A 21373-nucleotide genomic window follows, 5' to 3' on the forward strand; every position below is an offset into this window, starting at 1 on the left:
GTCATTAGCTCGGACCAAGAGGAAGTCAGATATTTTGGTTTGAATATGGTGAGCCTCTCTCTGAGCCTACGTCCCTGTATGGCAAGCCCTTTTAACATTTAAAAGCTAAGTTTGCCTATCCGGAATTAACATTGTAGATATCAACAACGTCTTTCTGTCTAGTCGTAATTACATTTTGGATAGTTTGTATTATCATTTAAGATATCTGTAACATAATTTTGACTAGTCGAAATGACAGAGTATGGCAAGCCGTTTTAACATTTAATCATGAAAGGGCCAAAGCCTTCGGCACCGCCACCCGGGTGCCTTTAGGTAACTAAAGGAACCGGGGTTGCGGTGCCACCGGCTTGGGCCCGCCATCGCTGCTCGCAGCTATATTTTTATTTATTTTTCTTTCATTTGACTAAGATACTTTGATATAATCTATTATATATCTATTTCTAAATAATGTTTAGCTCTTTCTTTACTCACAATCCTGTTACTAGATGATTTTCCCCATTACAAAAAAATTCCCCATTACAAAAAAACTATATATATTTTTTTTTTAGAATTATACACACATTTTATTTGCCTGCATTCGTCAAGCTCAGCCACTCAACCCTATTAGCCAAGTTATTATAAGAAAAATTATTAAATTATTTGCTTGCATATTGCAACCAATACTAACTTTGGAGTAGTGTTATGTTTTTTGTTTTTTTAGATAATGTGTTTATATGCTTATTTTAACAAAATTATAAATTTTAACTGTATTTTGACATAATATAGTTTGGATAACTTGGGAAACAGGGTTGCAAAAATTACAATCCACATAAAAAAATAAATAGCAAATAAAACAGCTTGTACAATATTTAGGATCACATCTGGATGTTGCAACCATCATTTTCTGAAGGTTAAGCACTTTTTCACTGTACATGTGCTACAAAAAAAGATTCAGGCAATACAGGGAAATAAAGCAGAAAGTCTATTCTCTCTTCATGCACCATTAATCAACATTCAGTCAAATAATGATGGCAGCTACTCTCCCTTAAAGTACAAAAAAGTAGGATACTTAATAGAACTAGAAAAAGTAGATACTTAATAGAACCAGATAGCTGGAGACGAGACCCTATTTGTACTTATAATGGAGTACAGCTCCTGTAATGTGATGGAAAATTCAGCCAAAACTAAACAGTGCTGCTCTCCCTCAAGGTATGATGACATATCTGAGAGCTCTATTTCTGGCACTGGTGTGAAAGAAGTGCCAACCGTGTCTTTAATTGCAGGAGCTGCATCGCCGCCTCGAGGGGACGCCAGAGACTACGAAAACCAAAGCTCTTCAGACTGTAATTGAGATGAAGGTAGTACTTTAACTCCTATTTTAATTAATGTGTTAAACTGTTTACGTATGATGACAGGAACCACATTTTTCTTTTGACTATCAGTGCGTTAAAAGCCCATACAAATTGATGTGAAATATCAAACAATATTTTGTACTATACTATTAAGCTTAAAGGAGTCACTTTTGAAAAAACTTGTTGGCTGATAATTTACTCACCCCCATGTCATCCAAGATGTCCAAGTCATTCTTTCTTCAGTCAAAAAAGAAATGAAGGTTTTTGATGAGAACATTCCAGGATTTGTCTCCATATAAAGGACTTCAATGGGAACCAAATGGTTCAAGGTCCAAAAGACAGTTTCAGTACAAACTGCAAACTGATGAAAGGGCTTTAAACGATTCCAGGCGATGAATAAGGGTCTTATCAAGCTAAACGATCGCTCATTTAAATAAAAAAGTTTATGTTTTATAAGCTCAAATGCTCGCTCAAACTCGTTTATCAAAATAAAAGAATCTTTTTCCGAGTCATTTGGTTCATTCAATGAACAAAACAAACGAATTGACTCGGAAAAAGATTCGTTCATTTTGATGAACGAGTTCGAACAGAAGTGTCACAAACGTGCGTCACAGAACAGAGCAAGGCGAGCATTTGAGCTTATAAAACTTAAATTTGTTATATATTTATTAAATGACTGATCCTTTCGCTTGATAAGACCCTTATTCATCGTCTGGAATAATTTAAAGCCCTTTGAACAGTTTGCACTGAAACTGTCTTTTGGACCTTGAACCGTTTGGTTCCCATTGAAGTCCATTCAATATATGGAGAAAAATGCTGGAATGTTTTCATCAAAAACCTTAATTTCTTTTCGACTGAAGATTGAAAGACATGGATATCTTGGATGACATGGGGGTGAGTAAATTGTCAGCAAAGGTTTTTTGAAAAGTGAACTACTCCTTTAAATCCCTTGTGAAAAGGAAGTACTCTTTATCATACTTTTAAAACGAGAAATAATATATTTAATTGTGAACTAAATTTAATTTGTCTTGCACAAAACAAACTCTTAAGAAACCTATGTACACTTAAGTAGTCTTTTTTTCATTAATACTATATTATCTGCAAATATAGTTCTTAAAAAAACACACTTTTTAGTGCACATTCAGTACAATAAGAGTACGTTTTCACAAAAGTAGTTCAGCAAAAAGTAAAAATCTGTCATTATTTACTCACCCTGAATGATTTCAGACCTGAATGATTTTTTTTCGTCTGTATATGATGTTTGGCAGTATGTATGTTTCATATAATGAAAGTAAACGGTGACCAAAAATGGTACAACATAAAGTAGCATTAAAGTAAACCATGCAACCTTTGTAGTATATTCCAAGTTGCACATTCAAATTTGGCCTATTTGTGATTGGTTGACATTATTGATTGACATCAAACCTATGACGCATGTTTTAGGAGTCTCAGATCAGTTCTCTAGAGCGGGGTCTCAGGGAGCTGGAGGACCAGGTCATGATGCTTCGATCCAGTAGCATGCTCAGCTGTGAAGAACGGCAGGAGGAGGCCAAGCAGATGGAGGTCTACCGCAACCACACCAAGTTCATGAAGAACAAGGTACTGCATGCTCTGCTTTAGAAGAGCACATCAGGATTAGTCCACATATGAATAACAAATGATAAACAATTATTTTATGTAGATGGACCAAGTGAAGCAAGACCTTTCCAGGAAGGACACCCAGCTCCTCGGCTTGCAGACCAAGCTGGAAACCCTGACTAACCAGTTCTCTGATAGCAAACAGCATATTGAAGTGCTCAAAGAGTCCCTGACTGCCAAAGAACAACGTGCTGCTATTCTCCAGACAGAGGTAGTAGAGCCCACCAGTGGTTAGTCTTCACCCATCACACCACCAGATTCTCTGACCGCTGCGCACAACTGTTTTGCAGGTGGATGCTCTGAGGTTGCGTCTGGAGGAGAAGGAGACCACGTTAAACAAAAAGAGTAAGCAAATCCAGGAAATGTCTGAAGAAAAGAGCACGCTCAACGGAGAAATCCATGATCTGAAGGACATGCTGGATGTCAAGGAGCGTAAAGTCAACGTTCTTCAGAAAAAAGTGAGGGCTAGATTCAAGCATTCTCCTTGAATGACATTGCAAAGAGTCTTCGTTTATTTTACTTTGCAAACCATTGATAACAATGTACGAAATGTTCTCTTATTGCATGTGTCAGAAATGGGTCACCAATCCACTACGCTTAAAAATAATGAAGTTAGAAAAGTCGTACATGCCAAAGATTAAAAAATACAAAACTAATGAACAATTAAGACTAGGAATGCACGATATATCGGCCACCATATTCGGTATCGGGTGATATATGTTCATTTTTAATAAGAAAATGTAGATGATATATTAAAGCCGATACATAATGGATTTTTTCCTTAAGCTGAGACGCTTAAGATGCGCACATGATGGTTTTAAATAGCTTGAAATATGATTAAAATCACTTTGAAAAGGAAAATACGGTAAGTCCGTCATATAGGCTTCATAAAATTATAATGAAAACATTATCATTGTGTGCTTGGGACATGGTGAGACTTTTGTTTTTGCAATCAGGCTCTTAAAAATGATATAAAAATTTGGATTTAGATTTATCCGCCAATATATCGGTTATCGGCTTTAAGGATCACTAGAAAATCTGATTTAAATTTGAAAGAAAAATGAGAAAAAAAAATGCTAAAACATACTGAAGTTACAAAATCATTGCAAAAATACATCTACTAGAACCTAATATACAATTATACTGTTAATTATACTGATAAAGATTTCCAAAATACCATGATTTAACAATAATTTCCTCCAAAATAGCACAGTTATTGCTACTGTTATTGCATTACAGTTATTGCTACTGTAAAACCATAGTAAATTAATATAGGGTTAATTACAACAATATCTGTATTCATAGTATTTTAGCATAAACAAATAATAGATTACGATGTTTGTATGAGCACATCATGCATTTTTTACATTAAAATACAAAAAATAAATTGTTAACTAAATATTTTGATTTCATGTAAAAATGATCCAGGTCTAAAACATGTATAATACATGTGTAAGTGAACATTTTTTAATACTTTTACCATGAATTGTTGTACAATGAAGTATTTTTCCCAAATAGCTGTGGGGTAAAGTGTGTCAGATGCTTTTGGGGTAAGCTGTGCCACTGGCTCAACTAATAGCTTTTCCTTCAAATGCAGGAAATGCTATTAACAATATTCTTGGAAAAATGTTGAAAATTCACTACAGTAAAAATGTGGATGTATATAAAACTCCTGTGTTTCAGATTGAAAACCTGCAGGAGCAGCTGAGGGATAAAGAGAAGCAGATGAGCAGCCTTAGAGAGAGGGTGAAGTCTCTACAGACAGACACGTCCAATACGGACACAGCCCTCACTACACTGGAGGACTCACTGGCTGAGAAGGTGAGGATCACCTCTAGAGGACGCTATAACACTCCACCAGACTACAGGACAAATCGTTGGTGCACGTCCAAATATATAATCAGGATTCGGAACATCTGTGCTTAGTTATAAACACTTCATGTTTGTTTGTATATGCTGTCTTCTTGGCACTGTGTTAATGTGTCCACTTTTGAACAGGAACGTATTATTGAGCGTCTGAAGGAGCAACGTGACCGTGAGGAGCGCGAGAAAGCAGAGGAGCTGGACAGCAGTAAAAAAGAGCTGAGGGAGTTAAAGGAGAAAGTCAGCATTCTGCAGGGAGATCTGTCAGACCGAGAGGTTAGAGATCAACAACCAGTCCTGAAAGAGGACAAGAAATGCCATTAAAAGCACATTACATGATTATGACTTTTTTTTCGTTGCTGTACAATAAATTGCATCTTTAAATTGGCCACAAAACACCACACAAAACAATGTAATTTATCTTTTGTCCTTTAGAAATATTTTAGGTTAAATTTACTTGAGAGCAAAATTCGTTCATCTTCGGAATACAAATTAAGATATTTTTGATGAAATCTGAGAGCTGGATCACTCCTCCATAGGCTTCTAAGGGATTGAAACTTCCCGGCCTCGAAAAGTTATTAAAGACATCGTTAAAATAGTCCGAGTGACTTCAGTGGCTCAATCCTAAGTTTATCAAGCGATGAGAATACTATTTGAGCGCAAACAACAAACAAAAATAACGAAACTATTCATTTCCTTCTCTGTGGGCCTCAAGTCAGTTAACGACTTAACGTAGTGTGATAGCGTAGAGCTACGTCACACATAGGCTCACGATTGGACGATGCTGGTCATGTGTGTGATGCGCGTGATGTACAACAACAGAAGCTTACGCTGTTACACTAGTGAACTCACTCAAGGCACACAGAGAAGGAAATGAATAGTTGAATAAAATCGTTATTTTTGTTTGTTGTTTGCGCACAAAAAGTGTTCTCGTCATTTGATAAACTTAAGATTGAGCCACTGTAGTCACTCGGACTATTTTAACGATGTCTTTAATAACTTTTCGGGGAACAAATTTCAATCCCTCAAGAAGCCTATGGACTAGTATGCAGGATTGATCCAGCTCTCAGATTTCATCAAAAATATCTTAATTTGTGTTTTCCGAAGACGAACGAAGGTCTTACGGGGTTGGAACAACATGAGGGTGAGTAAATACCGACAGAATTTTCATTTTTGGGTGAACTATCCCTTTAAGATGCTAAAACTTTTTTCAAGACATATTCTATGAAAACAAGTTTATTTTTCTTACCCCACTGGCAAATAGATTATAAACAAAACAAATAAAGTGAAGCTACTGCTTAAAGTGAGAAAATATTATTGGCCAATGAGGTTGAGAAAAAGAAACTTTTTAATGTCATGCAATTTTGCTCTCTAGTAAATCTAAACACAAAAAACAACAACAAATAAAACTTATATTTTCTAAAACAAGTTTTGTCACAATTGTGTATACATAATTAGTATACATGTATACTAAAACTGTAAGATGTACACTTTGTATACCTCAACGCTAAGTTTGGTTTCAGACGTCTCTGCTGGATCTCAAAGAGCATGCATCGTCACTGGCCTCATCTGGCCTGAAGAAAGACTCCAAACTGAAAAGCCTGGAGATCGCCCTCGAGCAGAGGAGGGAGGAATGCACTAAGCTCGAAAACCAACTGAAGAAGGTGAGCGAGAGGGTCCTAATTTATAAAAGATTGTTAAAAGACAATAATATTATGTTAGTAGTTCTTTAAATGGAATACTGTTTACAAATGTGATTTCCCGGCATGGATAAGTGATAAAATGATAAAAAATAAAATAAAATAGTTTAGTCAATTTTTTTGCTCTTCTGTAAAATATTTATTTGGCTAGATATTGAAGAGAAAAATTGTAGAAACGGATATAATAATTTAAAGGGCTTCAACCCCAAAATGAAAATTCTCACCCTTGTTTAGTTGAAAACCAACTTCCCATTGACTTCTATTGTATGGACAAAAAAAACAAACAAACAATGGAAGTCAATGGGAACCGAAACTGTTTGGTTTTCAACTTCAAAATATCTTATTTTGTGTTCTGCAGCAGAAATGAAGGCATAAAGGTTTGGAATGACACGAGGGTGAGTAAATAATGACAGGATTTTCATTTTCGGGTGAACTATCCCTTTAAATATGTTTATCAAACGATTGGTACATTATATACTTAAATGAAATTTCACCAAGCAACTGGAAAAGTGATGGAAATACTTTGGTAAAAAAATATAGGAACACTAGAATTGAAACGAAGCCATTGTAAACTACAAAGGACAAACAAATGGGAGAGGAAGCATGGACTTATATATTTGAGTTTGTGTAAGTTGTGGATGTGTTTATATCACATTCATTTATTAGGTCCAGAGTGCCGCAGCCAATGCACAGGCCAACACGGAGATATCTGAGCGGATTTCTTCACTCGAGACTGATGTGGCCAGACACAGAGAGGACTCCGCCAAAGCCCAGGCTGAAGTCGATCGTCTATTAGACATCCTGCGTCAGATGGAGAACGAGAAGAACGACAAGGACAGGAAAATCAGTGAACTGGAGAGGTCAGTCCATTTCCCTGCTCACCATGGCTTGCTCCCACTTCTTTTTTTAAATGTCATTGGTGTAGCAGTCAAAACATGTTACGTCTTTGTCCCTTTTTGCTGCCGTGTTTAAGCATCACCGTCAAAACGTTTTCCGTGTCTGCGTTTGACGAGGCTGATGTTTTGTCTGGGCTTCCTTCCCCTCTTTGAGTTGTGTGTTGAAGCACTGATCAAGTTTTTTTTTTTCTCACGCTAAACGGCCTTTGAACTTCTGCTTTTTGTCTCCCTCTTTTTCACTTTTTCACCTGGAAATGTGTACCTAGTGTGGCTTCCAGGTTAGTAGATACATGTGTACTTTCACACACATAACTGGACCACATCCTCAAGAATTAGAGTTTAAACCTGTTAAAGACCTCATGAAATAGAATTTTGTAGTTTTTAGTCAACTGCTAGTGAACCACATTTTAAATGACAAAAAAATTGCTTTTAGACATTGAATTTAAAATTTACCAATGATTTTTTTTTGGGGGGGGGGGGGGGGATGCACCAATATTAACATTTTAAACATTCCAAGTCATGTTATGACTGATAACCGATAAATTCTATTTTGTCTAAATAAATTTAAATACATTATAACTTTTACATTTAACAGTGTTATTAAATTAATAATAAAGTTTAAAGTTATAATATTCAAGTTTTAGAGATTAAAGATTAACTTAATCTAAATATAAAAATAAGAAAATGAGCATGAAAAAAAAAACATTACAAACGTCGATTTGTAATTTTTACAAACGTCTGATAACCGATATGTAACAAATATATCATGTATCCCTAATTTCCAGTCAGATGATCTCTAAAATGAACTAGAAAGTAGCAAATCATAGTTCATAGATGACATAAATAGAGCCTTTTGCCTATTTTCAAATAAAATGATGAGCCCTTCAATATGTCCCACTGAAAGTTGTGCTTCATAAAGTGATTTCATGGGGTTTTAAGTGCAAAAAAAGAAAGGGAATGTATTTTGCTCCTCCATATACTCACTGTTTTAGCTTTATGAATAGTATAAGGAAATCATTATACATGTGATCAGGCTTGGTAATATTTACTGATCGAGAATAAACCAGCTCTTTTTTAGATCTCCAGATAGTGTTATAAACCCCTCTGCCCCAAAACTCAACTCTTCATTTTACTATTAAACCCCAGAGAGTTCCTCTCACAACCACTTAATGTTTATGTTTCAGGCAAATGAAAGAGCAGAGTAAGAAGTCCTCTGTCAAACACAAGGAGCCACCAGGGAAGGGCAGAAATGTCAACGATGGCCCACAGCAGGTGAGACGTACAGTGGGATAGTTATGACAGCTTTGTCATAATCTCCATTGTTTTGACAGATCCCTGTATATTTCCGACACTGTCAAACTCTGCTGGTGTGCTTTTGATGAGCTGAGCCTTGTCTACCCCAGGAGTCCCTGCGGCAGAAGGCAGAGCGCATCGAGGAGCTGGAGGAAGCTCTCAGAGAGAGCGTTCAAATCACTGCCGAGAGGGAGATGGTTCTGGCGCAGGAGGAGGCCGCACGAACCCACCAGGAGAAACAGGTCAACACCACAATGCTAACTAGCAAAATTACAAATGCTCAGGAAATGTGTTACGTGAATAACTAGTTGACTATTTCTTTAAAACTATTTTTTAGCCGTCTTAAAAAAGCTCTTGACACAAGAGGCTCAAAATAACTGAGTCGTGAGTCGTGACGCAGGGGTGTTCTCCAATGAGGAAGCCAGCTTTTATTAAAGCGTGATTTCAAAACCTAGAAAAGTCATGTTTATTAATAAATTTTTGGGCATTTCAAGTTAAGCCAAGCTCTAAAATATTTGATCAGGATAAGAAAACCAAAAGTGGGATTTACACTACTACATTCTGTATTCCCTTATTGGAGAAACCAGCTCATTCCAGGTTAAGTTGGTCAAGCTATTTTTTTGGAACATGGTAGCCAGTTTCTTGCTGGTCTAATGAAGTCTAACAGCACTAACAAGCGTGACCAAGATGTTCAACCAGTTCAAACTCTGTCCCGCTAGCTTATGGACCATCTAGAGTCTAGACCATCTAGAAAACATTTAATACCGCCAAAAATTCACCAGGATTTTCTAGTAGAGATTAGCTGTTTTCAAATCAAAACATTTAGGATCAGTTGATGTCATGATGTCACATTAACGAAAAAGTCACAAAGAAGTCACTTTCAAACCAAGCAACGTTTTGTTGGTCAAAATGGAGAATTCGCGTGATCTCAGATAACTCTAAATTGTAATATAGAAACATGCATTTTCTGTAAAGCTGCTTTGAAACGATATGTATTTTCAAAGCACAATAAAAATAACTGAATTGAATTGAAATATGAATCGCCCTCATGCGACATTTCTAACTGCAATTACTTTTGCCCAAAAGAATTACCCAAACATCGGTTACAGCGGGGACTGCTGTCTTTAGTCAGTCTGTGAAGTCCAGAAAAAAACAATAATGAAAGGGTTTCATCTTTTTGTTGATTTCTTAAAAGATGGAAGAGTTACTTGGGGCGATGGAGAAGGTGAAGCTGGAGTTGGAGTCCATGAAGGCCAAGATGTCGTCCACCCAACAGTCTCTGGCTGAGAAAGAAGCTCATCTGACCACACTGAGGGCAGAGAGGAGGCGACATCTGGAGGAAGTGCTCGAGATGAAGTACGTTACCAACTTTCTTTTTTACACTGAAAAGAACGAAGAGTGTTTGTGTCAACATTTTTTGAAATTACAACACTCATTTTACATTGGGAACCTGCAGGCTATATCTATTTATCTAGGTTACACGTCCAAAAAAAACTGTTCCTCAATGACTTTATCATGTTTTATACATCAGTACATCAAGACAGTGACTAAACGACCAACTTCGCATTGGCCTTCACAGCGGCAAGAAAAACAAAATTGTTATTCTGATTTTTAATAAATTATATACAGAAAGCGGGCAACACAACAATGTTAGAACACATTAAATGTGTAAAATATACATTTAATGTGTATTTTTTAAATATTCATAATTTATCTTATTATTATGTACGAAGCTGTCACTGCTATTTAACATAGTTTAATGTTTCTGAGCACAGTGTGAGCTCACCGACTGTCCGACAGTTCTTCCGTGGTAATCCATAAAGCTGTCTAAAATTCAGTATAAATCTCTTACACCATATCTAGTTTAATTGCATCACTCGCTTGAAGTCTATGCACTCCTAAAAGTAAAGCTTCCAAAAGGGATGAAACATTGTGGGTTCCCCAAAGAACCTTTCAGTATTAGATGTTAAACCATCTACAATAAAATTGAGTGTTGTATTGATTTGTGAGATTTGACCTATTGGTTATCAAAATGATAACTTGGTTGCAATCATAATCTTCATTATTTATTCACTAATTGAAACTTTTAACTTAATATACTCATGCATTCGAGTCCCTCTTAGTCATGCATCAATGTACAATGTAATATGCAGGAACAGCAACAAACAGCAGATTGTAAAAATTTAAAGAATATTTATCTCCCTCTGCCATTCATGCAGGAGACACATTTGTGTAATGTAGGGGCGTAACAATATATCGTGCCACAATATATCGCAATGCAAAAATGCAACAATACGTATCGTGGATAGCGACAATATGCATCATGGATAGTTCCCCAAAATAAAAATTACTGTGTGAGGAAATTTTTTTAATTTTTCACAGTTTTAGTGTCAGTATTACATTAAACTACTTTACATAATGTTGATTATAATGTATAATAATGCAATGGGGGAATATTTGTGGGTCCTGATAATGCCAAATGTCTAATGTTACCAGTAAAAAGTGTCCAACATTATTTTAAACATATCTAGTCAGTGACAGAGTGGAAGCATATTCGTCTAAGGTTACAAGCATAAAGTCCAAACCTATTCATTTAAACCCACAATGTAATAAGTTAGCATTTATAATCAACATACCGCAATAATATCGTATCGTGAGTTCAGTATCGTGATATGTATCGAATCATGCCAAGAGGGTATCGTTATCATCCTGAGGTCACTTTGGCAAGCTGTAGTGTTAATAATATAAATACATGAATACAGAGTAAACAGAGATAAACATCAAGACAGAAAAATTTTGAGTGAGTATATGTTTTTCATACCATCATAAATGCAGAGGATGATTCATTCTGCACGTCGCTTGCTCTGTCTGCTATTTCTGTCTTCGTACTTCAGCCGTGCTCCTGGGAATCTGTAGAAAAACTGAGAATAAACAAGCTATTTCTGTCTTTCTGAGACAATTACACGCAGTCATTTTGACAAAATCCATTTTCCACAGAGATGTTTTGTACTTGTGAAAGCAAACCTCCTTTAATCTGTTCTGTTGAGTTTAGCAAGATACCTGGTCATTGTCAATGTGGTCAGTTGCTTTCAAGAGCATTTCCACAGTACTTCTGTTAAGTGCTGTTTGACATTAGGCTTTGACTTCTAATCATTTCAACCAGGTATATATACATATAGTTCATGAAAAAATATTTGCATTAAAACTATTGGAATTCACAGACAGGAGGCTCTGCTGGCAGCCATAAGCGAGAAAGATGCGAACATAGCCTTGCTTGAGCTGTCTTCATCCAAAAAAAAGAAGACACAAGAGGAAGTGGCTCAGCTGCGGAGGGAGAAAGATCGTTTGGTGCAGCAACTCAAACAGCAGGTACGGACTGCGTCACAAGGCTCAAAACGTATCTGTTTGTCCTCAAGGTCAAGTTGTTTGTTTGCACAACTTAAAAGGCCTAGACAAAATACATCTTTGTTTTGACTGGTGGGTTTCTGAATGCAAACAAGGTCTATTGATTTGCTTGTTTTAACTGATCTCTTCTTGACGCCTAATCAACCTTTCGCTTTCATCCGTTTCTACCCCCCTTTCTTTCCTTACATCTGTGCCTCCTCTTTTCTCCTAGACACAGAATCGTATGAAGCTCATGGCGAATAATTACGACGATGGCTACTTGAAAACGCCACCCGACCAGACCAACCACAAGCCTCCAAAATCACCCGATCAGGTCACAATCCAGTCCTCTACAAACATCAGAAAAGTGTTAAAGGGACAGTGCACCCTGAAATGAAAATCCTGTCATCATTTACTCACCTTCATGACATTCCAAACCCATATAAACAACATGAGGAAAATGATGACAAAATATTCATTTTTGGGTGAACTGTCCCCTTTAAAATTGTGTACTCCTGTCATCTGCTTTTTTTTTTCTTCAGTGGAAATTCAATATGGCTGAATATGAAATAATTGTACCTTTGCTGTATTTTGCTTATCTCATATTCATAGGAGCTTAATCTTAACAGCAAGCCAAAGAAAGAAAAATTGGAGGTGTGGGCAGTTTCATAAATGTTAATAAAATATTAATATAAGAAACTGAGTTGGAAACGGATGCTCCACTGTCCATTTCCATTGCAGTCTTGTTATCGTAATTGAAATGGAGCTGCCTTCATCTCCAACGCAGACACCATCATTTCCTTTTTACTGCCTTCATATTGATCATAACTTCTCAACCCTATGGATTTTATTCTTATTCATGACTGTAGAAATCGCCCCTAAGCGCAGATCCAGGATCAGTTTCCCTTAAACCTCACAATACAATAACATCATCAAATACGCTGAAAGCTGATCCTGCGTCTGCGCTTACGGGTCACTTCTACTTGGAAATATTCGCATACTAACCTGATCTTTTTTCCCATGCTGCACTTGGCTAAAACCCTGCCATCTCTTAACCAATAGGATGATGAGGAGGGCATTTGGGCATAGCCTCACTGGCAGCCATTTTGTTTTAGAAGGGTGAGCATTTCTTTGATGGACATGTAAAAGCCAATCTCAGCTGCCCTGTTCCTCCCCATGTGACATCAAACCCTGCCTGTCTCGCTGTGCCTGTTTGTGATTATTGACCATGTCGTAGCAGTGCAAACATGCTTCTTAGGTTATTTTATTAGCAAATATTTGAGCCCTTTTTTAATATCTCAAAGGTTATTTATTTTGATATAATACCTACATATATAACTTATTTATAATTGCACTGCTATGAAATAGTCTACAAATCTCATTGCCTCTGGTTTTGTTTTCCCCCCTCCCTTTTTAAGCCTGTTATCTCTATGTATGGTTTTGTGGTTAAACAATCCCAGTTGGTGCATTAAGACTATGAAGTTTCCACACTCTCTTTGCCCTCACCAGATTCAATAACTCCTCCTCCTCCCCCCAAAAAACAAAAAAACCAAAACAAAGCATGCTAAGAATTAATCAGGGTTACAATGTCAATAAAATTAAACAAATACAGAAAAATTAAATCTGTATATAAACTGGTAAGAAAATGTCTAGTACAAAGTTAAATGTGTGTTTTTTTTTTTTTTTTTTAAATATATGAACAAATATGAACAAACAAGTGAGGTTTGAGACCACAATGAGAATCTGTGATTCAAATCTGGAAACAAATTTGGTGTACTAAATATTCCTAAATTCTGAAATGTATTCAGCAAGGATGCATTAAATTGCTGTTCTTTTTAACTTTATATTCATCAAAGAATCCTGAAATAAAATAAGAAAAATAAAAACTGTTTTAAACATTGAAAATGAGAAGGAATGTTTCTTGAGCACCAATCAGCATATTAGAATGATTTCTGAAGGATCATGTGACACTGAAGACTGCTGAAAATACATATTTGACATCACAGGAATAAATAGAAAACTTTTAATAAATAAAAAATATTATAAATATTATATTATTTTTTATTTTCTCAATATTATAGTTTCTAATGTATTTTTGATCAAATAAATACAGCACTTGATCAGCTGTCTTTTAAAAATAAAATCTGTAATTAATTGCACCTAACATTATAATTTCACTGTGAATCTCCAAATGAATGTAGAGACCACATAAAAAAATGGTACATTTAAATAACTTTTTAATGGCACCTTTTTATAAAGTACTATGAATGAAGGCCAGTTTCACCAATTCCAATACTGCTACTGATTAAATGGATTTTTTCTTCATTTCTGGGGATGAGATGAATAAAAAATATTGTTTTCATTGTTTTTGACCCATATAATCCATAATAAATAAGGTTATGAATACACCAACTTTTAACCAGTGAAATTTCACAATTTTCGATTTCAATTTTTATACCACTGGCCTACCTTATATAAAGTAAAAAAAAAAAATTTAAAGACAAGTAAAGAGTCAGTAATCAGAACAAATATACAAATTCCAAGCAATAGCACAAATTAATAGAATCAAAAAAAAGAAAAGTTATTCAGTCAAGAGCAGTGATTTAATCTTTGTCTTTTGTTGTTTGATTAATATTAATGACAGACAGCAGCAGGTTTATTTGGCCGCTGTCACTTTAAGACCTGATGCACGTCGCGGATCTGACACATTTGATTTTCTCCAAACTCTTTACATTGTTTTGACATAATTTTGTATAGTTTGCATAATTTCTGTGTGCGTTTCGGGTGTCGTGTACGTATGCATGTACAATTTTAGCTGACGCACATTAACCAACCATTAACTGACAAGATTAGATTGCTGAATTATTATTCAATTAAATGAATGGGTGAGTGCCCTTGAACAGCACTGTGTTTATGTGTGTTTTAATTATTGAAATCCCTGCAAGCATTATTAAATATCATATTAACTTGAGTTGGCATTTTGCTGTCAGTTTACAGAAACATCAACTAAATAAATGAGGACTGCTCATTACTCTTTATCAGCATTTAACTAAACCAATGTTCACTGGAAGTTAGGTATGACCCAGCAAACCAACAAATAAACTAAAATCACATTAAGAGACAGCGTAATGACATACATGGTCCCTTTATTAGAGCCCAGCCATAAAAGTAACAACAAAAAACAGTCACAACAGTATAATGAAATTAAACTACATGAAATCTTAGGGTTTGGGGGTAATGTCTTGTCTCTTCATGTCTAAAAAGCATGTTTGCATGCCGAAATATGTCTTTTCAAAGCACCGTGCTGATAGAAATGCATTGATAGTGCTTGGATTAAACAATATTAGCCCCAGCAAGCTGACGTTTGCAGACGCATGAGAATAGACTCTCTGTTTCCCACAATCCTTAGTTCTGTGGTAGTGACAGTCTCTCTGATCTGTAGATAAGATCTGGGCGGAGAGCTACAGTGCACAGGAGCTCTACACTGGCCACCTGATTATCCCGTACAACCACCCCAAAACCCTTTACTTATCTCATCACACCAGTTACCCAGGACCCACCGTCAGTGTCGACACACACATTTTCACAGGTAACATTATATAAAGTGATAATGTTTTTTTTTTTTTTTGCACATGTTGTCTAAAATTTGCAATGTAAATCTGAAAGTAATATAATTGAATTGTCACGTCAGACCTACTTAAGCCGCTTTTCCGAACGATTCTAAGAATGGTTTCAGTCCCAGTTTTATTTCCACTTGAGCCTGGGACAGCACTGCATGATTACAAACCTTTCTCGGCCCGGAATTCTGAAGTGACATCGCCACTCAGGATTGGTCAATTGTCTGTTGCCTGACTCCCAGTTTCTCTGTAGCTGGCCAATTACCATTTGATAAAAGCAAACAAGTTAATATTTAAACTATCCTCCATAACACGGTCGCTATATAGCGACCATGTTATGGACTATAATTTAAATATTAACTTAAATATTAACTTTAAATATTAAAACAAAGTGCTTTTGTTTTACTTCTGGCACCAAAGCTCTCTTGGGCGGTGGGCGGGACTGTGATGCTAAGCTTTATAAGGTTAAGTTATAGGTTATAACTGGTGTGTTTTATATCATAGATCAAAACGTGAAAATATTTAGAGGCTTTGTTCACCACAGCGTTATTTCAGGCGATTTAGCAAAAACCATTCAAAAAACCCATAGACTTTAGGGCGAGGGAACCGGAAGTGCTAAAATGCTAACTCACTTCTGCGTTTTGGCCCACAAAGTAACGTCGTAACTTCGCCACTCCATAGAGCATCACAGTCCCGCCCACCGTCCGAGAGAGCTAAATTTTCCCATTCATTTCTCCCATTGACGTTTTGTAAAATCCATATCTAAAGAGTTTTAGAGGATAATCACCAGCTACGGCTGAACTCATAAGCATACAACATATCATTTCGAGTGAAAAAACGAAGAGAAAATCCAAAAAAAGTCAAGGGTACAAGACTGTGTGCATATTTTCATTTCCGAGCAAAGGAACTACTCATCCCATAAACCACCACGCCTCACTAAAGTCGCCTGAAAGCCAATGTGAAAAAGCCTTTTGAGTGACTTTCAAATCTGACGACGGCCACATGAACTTTTTCCTCTAGTGAATTTTATATATAGTGATTGTGCAGGGAAACTCCTTTTCCTCGATTTACTGAAGTTTATATGTAAAAGGATGCATTACTGTGGGATTGTGGGATTTTTCAGGATTGTGGGTAATGAAGTACTTATCCAAGACATCTGGAATTAAAGGCATTTATCTTAAAACAAGGTTAGTGCCCCATGAACTTTTGGCGTTTATATGAGCATATACAATCGTTTAGTACAGCCATAGCTGGTTTTAAGTCTAGGTTACGTTATTATGGCTTATATTATATGTCAATGAAGAAATTATATTGAATTCTTACTTCCGGCACCGGCTGTGGGCGGGACTGTGATGCTCTGTTTACATCTCATATCATCTGTATCAACTCAATGACTGACGCACTTGTATTTCATTCCAAAAAACTCTGACTGGGCCGGATCGGCAAGAAATGGGACAGTAAAACAATGAGAACGGTTTGGCCCGACGGTGGAAAAGTCAATCAAAAAACTTTTGTTATGGCTTATAATCATGGACAGGCTATTTCTGCAATAACAAAAAAATATTCTATGGTATAATCTTACTAACGGTGTATTTTTTTTATTTGAAACATTCTTTGATATTACAAATATCAGGCAGATTGTTTGCAATGAACATTCAATATTCACACTAAAGTAACAATGTTTCAAATGAAAACTTGAATCAAAACGTTTTGCATATGATTTGATTCACAAGTTTGTAATCCTTTTTGGGTTTTAGTGGGAGCCTGGGATGGTGCGTCAGTGTGGAGCTGCAGTTAGGATCCTTGGACCCTGCACTGGACCTCCAGAACCTAACTGGCCCTGATGAAACCCTTCAGCTTCCTCCACTGTCTCTCTGCCCTCACCTCTCACCTGAACTAAACCGGAGCCCTCAAAGAGTCTGTAACAGTCTGTAGTCTTAATACTGGTGCAGCATTGAAAATATGCAGTGTTAGTTGAGTCGTGAATGCAATTTTAATTTCGTTCTCTTGATATGTCATCATGGTTGAGTAAAAAAAAAAACAAATTTAGAATGTTAACCTGATCAATGGGTGGTGCTATATAAACATAACTGAATGCCAAACTGTCGTTAAACAATTAAAAAAGTGTTATGCTAATTTAACTGCACTCAGTATTAAGACTGTCGGACCCCAGTCTATTCTGCGTTTAGGTACTGTAGCGTCTTGCACTGGTTATACTTCAATGGATGACCCTTCCCCTTTACCGAAGACCTATAGGACACCTTCAAGAGCATGATGTAAACATTTATAGTTAGTGATGTCTATTTGTCACACCTGACGCCAAGTCGGTGGAAAAAAATCAGGTTCTAAATGTCCTTTAATTCCAATTAACAGCTGCTACACGGAATAGACATAAAATACATGTGAAAACAGTTTGCAGTGCTCATGAAGGAGTCATCGAGGGGTTTGCGCAAGAAATTACAGTTCTCGCTTACTGAGACTATAGTTGTTTTCTTGCAGCTCTTAGACAGGACATTGTAGGCTCCCAAATATCTTCATATCATATCCTGATAACCAGTTTCTGAGAGCTCATTGCTGGTTTTATGTACTCTCATAAACATGGATATCATTGTGTGTCTCTCTCTCTCTCAAAGTGGATTTTTTTATGTTGCATTTGTGGCCTATTGTCTTCGTGTATTAAAATTACAATAAAAGATGGATAGTCCACTAAAAAAGCAAAGACAAAACAATTAAAAAGAAAACAAGAGAAAAGACACGGGTATGGGTGTTCTGAATTTGTATAAATGTGTATGTATATAAATATGTATTATCTGTGTTTTCACTCTCTGAAGTTTTCTTTTACTGCTTGTGTTGGGATATGCATTTCGCCATTAAGCAAAACATAAATACACATTCTGGACCAAAGAAATGTCACAGTGGGCGTGGCTACAGCAACTTATAGTTTTTGCTGACATTTTCAAAAATTTCGCTGTCCGGTTGACGAAAGCTTTAAATGCTTTATTTTGAGATCTGATGGTATTTTTTGCAGCTATTGTGTAGCAGTGGCCAATAGAGAAGAAATAGAGAAGAATAGAGAAGAAATTCAGAAATTAAAATGATTTGTATGTTCTACTCTGTACAATATACACTCTCTGTGTCCCACGGTGAAAAGTCATTGATTGGCAGAGTAACTAAACATCTGTTTTAAATCACAGCTGACTTAACAAAAACTTGCCTACACTAAATTTCCACTCACCCTCATCTTATCGCTACAGTAGTAGTTCACCCCAAAATTCAGATTCTGTAATTATGTAGGTTTAATCTGACACTGTCAATGATCCCAATATTTGATTTGTCATATTTATTACATTACAACTTTTGTGCAGATTGGAGGGTTAAAGCCCTGCACAAATTTACAATTAAACTGTTTAAATTGATTCCAAGATATTCATCACCGAGAAACAAAAGCCTGAAGTCAAGAAGTCGCCTGTCTCATTGCATGCAACAATGAAATGAATCCTTACAAGCATTAGCCAACGGTTTAATTAAGTCAAGGCTTTTGTAATGCAAACAATCGGTCTTGACGTTATCTGTTGTTGATGTACTGTAACCATCAATTCCAGATGTCCCTCCTCCAGTTTAAAAATCTGGTTAAAAGCGGCCAAATCAAATCCACTCAGCATTGGGTTTCCCACAGAATTTGCTTCATTAGTGTTATATAACTGTTAGAAAAGTCTGAGAGTCACTTGTCTGTTCTTTTATCAAAATTACATAAGCACTACTACATCATGCAAATGTGTCAGAGTAGCAGTCACTAATGTGGTACTCGAACCCAACCGGCAGGTCAAATGTTTGTGTGAGATGGTTTATGGAAAATCTCAAGTGTTTACACAGACACCGATGGGCTGAACCATCCCAGAAGGATTTCAAACGGTGACGTCATAAAGGGCACCAAATAATAACAGTCCTGCCTATAAATGGGAAGGGTTTTCTGATTAGCGGTAATAAAACTGGGAGTTGACTCATAATACATCCACTGCTGAGCGCTATAAAAAAAGGATTCTTTAAAGACGATCAATTCTGTTTGGACACAGGTTGACATTGTAAACATTGGTGAGGGGATTTTTTTTTTTTTTTTTTTTTAATGAAATTAGAGAGACTTGGACTCAATGTTTTCAACTCTTGCCTAACGTCTGGGCTACTATGGCTCCATTGTTTATACGAATGTTACAACATTTCTCGTAATGACATTTTCAGTTTGATGTGGGGTTGCCACATCTCTTTAACATCAACATTTGATGTTAACAAAGGACGCGTGTCAATACATGTGCTCTTTCAAATGGGATTTGGATTTCTGCAGTTTAACTAAATTACCAAAATGCTTTGAAGGCAACTTACTCTGCTCGGTGGCCATCTTGGTAACACCCCTGGCAGCTGTTTGTTGTCATGCAATCTCCCAATATCTGAGAACATGTTTGTCAAAATTACATTCAAATAACATATGGATATAATAAATAAGGAATAATGTCTGACAACATCATAAATTACTGTATAAATACCGTAATCACAGACACTCCCGTCCAGGTGGGATTAGTTCTCAGAGGATGCCTGAAAGCAGTAATTTTCAGGTTCAAAATTGGTTTTGTGGGAAAAATACAGGCTTGTTCAATTCATGGTTTAATGACAGTGAAAGAAACACAAATAATACCTAGTACAGTCCAATCTGAATAGACATTTAGTCACGTTTTAGAACTCCAATGCAACTGTGAAACTTCTGTGGCTTGGGTGCATATGTCTGTGTGTGGGACATGCTGCTTTATTGGCAGGATGTTGAGAAGCTGCTGCCATCATAATTCTCACACATATGCATATCTGCACATGTGAGAAAGGAAATGACACATGCAGAGAATGCATTATGTTCTAGATTAAAGACTGATCGTAACTGTGATTTAGATTAAAGGTCAGGGTGAGCCAACACAAATGAATTTGACGAATCACATTCTGCTTCTCAGTTCTGATAGGTTTAAAAAGCTTGAAATAATGTTAAAAAATGAAAATAAAATGTGTGTGCTGTTTAACAGTACATTCACAACATTGCTGGTATTTCAACAGTGTCTTTTGAGAAATCAAAATTTTAAGAGAAAAGAAAACCCTAACCCAACAATGACTGTAATAATAAGACAAACCATAGAGCAGAGTGCAAGAAATCAAAACAAATGTATCAATCAAATGTATCGAAATAAAACTAAGGGTAATCATTTTATAGAGACCAGTGGAAACCAAGTATGCATAAAACAGAGACACCATGGCAATTAAAACGTTGCAAAAATAACAATCATGATAATAATTAGGTACTTTCATCTTGTTTTTTCATTAAAATCTGGAAATCCTTAAATCAAGATCAGTTTAATTGAGTAGCAACTTTGCAAGATATTAATGCTGTATCTTTAATACAAGTGCATTTTTTCTTATCACATTAGCATATTTTATTGGTTTGAAACTTGTTTATATTTCAACAGCTTGTGCAATAACACAAAATACACTGTATTCAAGATAGATTCTCTGGGTAAGCAAGTATGCGCAGTGTTAAATGTATTCTGAGTTAAGTATTTTTAGACATTTTAACTGGGGGGAAAAAGAGACTTTTTTGCATTCTTCTTAGACAATATATA

At 36.2% G+C, this 21373-nt stretch overlaps 2 protein-coding genes across 10 annotated transcripts in view; one reads left to right on the plus strand and one right to left on the minus strand.

Annotated features, from left to right (window-relative positions):
- Positions 1-18537, plus strand: part of erc1a (ELKS/RAB6-interacting/CAST family member 1a) — a 30703-nt gene extending 12166 nt beyond the window's left edge. Inside the window, exons 3-19 of one of the 5 annotated variants that reach the window (XM_039657823.2) lie at positions 1263-1337; positions 2775-2930; positions 3013-3180; positions 3260-3427; positions 4653-4790; positions 4968-5108; positions 6356-6496; positions 7199-7392; positions 7695-7706; positions 8613-8700; positions 8832-8963; positions 9917-10077; positions 11943-12090; positions 12338-12439; positions 13168-13224; positions 15548-15694; positions 17480-18537. In XM_039657823.2, coding sequence (XP_039513757.1) covers positions 1263-1337; positions 2775-2930; positions 3013-3180; positions 3260-3427; positions 4653-4790; positions 4968-5108; positions 6356-6496; positions 7199-7392; positions 7695-7706; positions 8613-8700; positions 8832-8963; positions 9917-10077; positions 11943-12090; positions 12338-12439; positions 13168-13194 — 1851 coding nt within the window. In that variant the 3' untranslated portion in view covers positions 13195-13224; positions 15548-15694; positions 17480-18537. The remainder of the gene's footprint in view (positions 1-1262; positions 1338-2774; positions 2931-3012; positions 3181-3259; positions 3428-4652; positions 4791-4967; positions 5109-6355; positions 6497-7198; positions 7393-7694; positions 7707-8612; positions 8701-8831; positions 8964-9916; positions 10078-11942; positions 12091-12337; positions 12440-13167; positions 13225-15547; positions 15695-17479) is intronic. The other 4 variants (XM_039657819.2, XM_039657821.2, XM_039657824.2 and 1 more) reach the window with 4 other exon arrangements.
- Positions 1-21373, minus strand: part of tmem60 (transmembrane protein 60) — a 41541-nt gene that overhangs the window by 11451 nt on the left and 8717 nt on the right. For 3 of the 5 annotated variants that reach the window (XR_016150723.1, XR_016150722.1, XR_016150720.1), the window contains 7 exons: positions 20261-20309; positions 20100-20164; positions 11543-11631; positions 9930-10103; positions 6333-7333; positions 3034-5129; positions 2757-2942 (listed from right to left, as the gene is read on the minus strand). The gene's annotated coding sequence lies outside the window, so the exon portion shown is untranslated. The remainder of the gene's footprint in view (positions 1-2756; positions 2943-3033; positions 5130-6332; positions 7334-9929; positions 10104-11542; positions 11632-20099; positions 20165-20260; positions 20310-21373) is intronic. The other 2 variants (XR_016150724.1, XR_016150721.1) reach the window with 1 other exon arrangement.

Source organism: Pimephales promelas, chromosome 25, assembly GCF_988280905.1.
Source record: "Pimephales promelas chromosome 25, fPimPro1.hap1.1, whole genome shotgun sequence".
Lineage (NCBI taxonomy): Eukaryota > Metazoa > Chordata > Actinopteri > Cypriniformes > Leuciscidae > Pimephales > Pimephales promelas.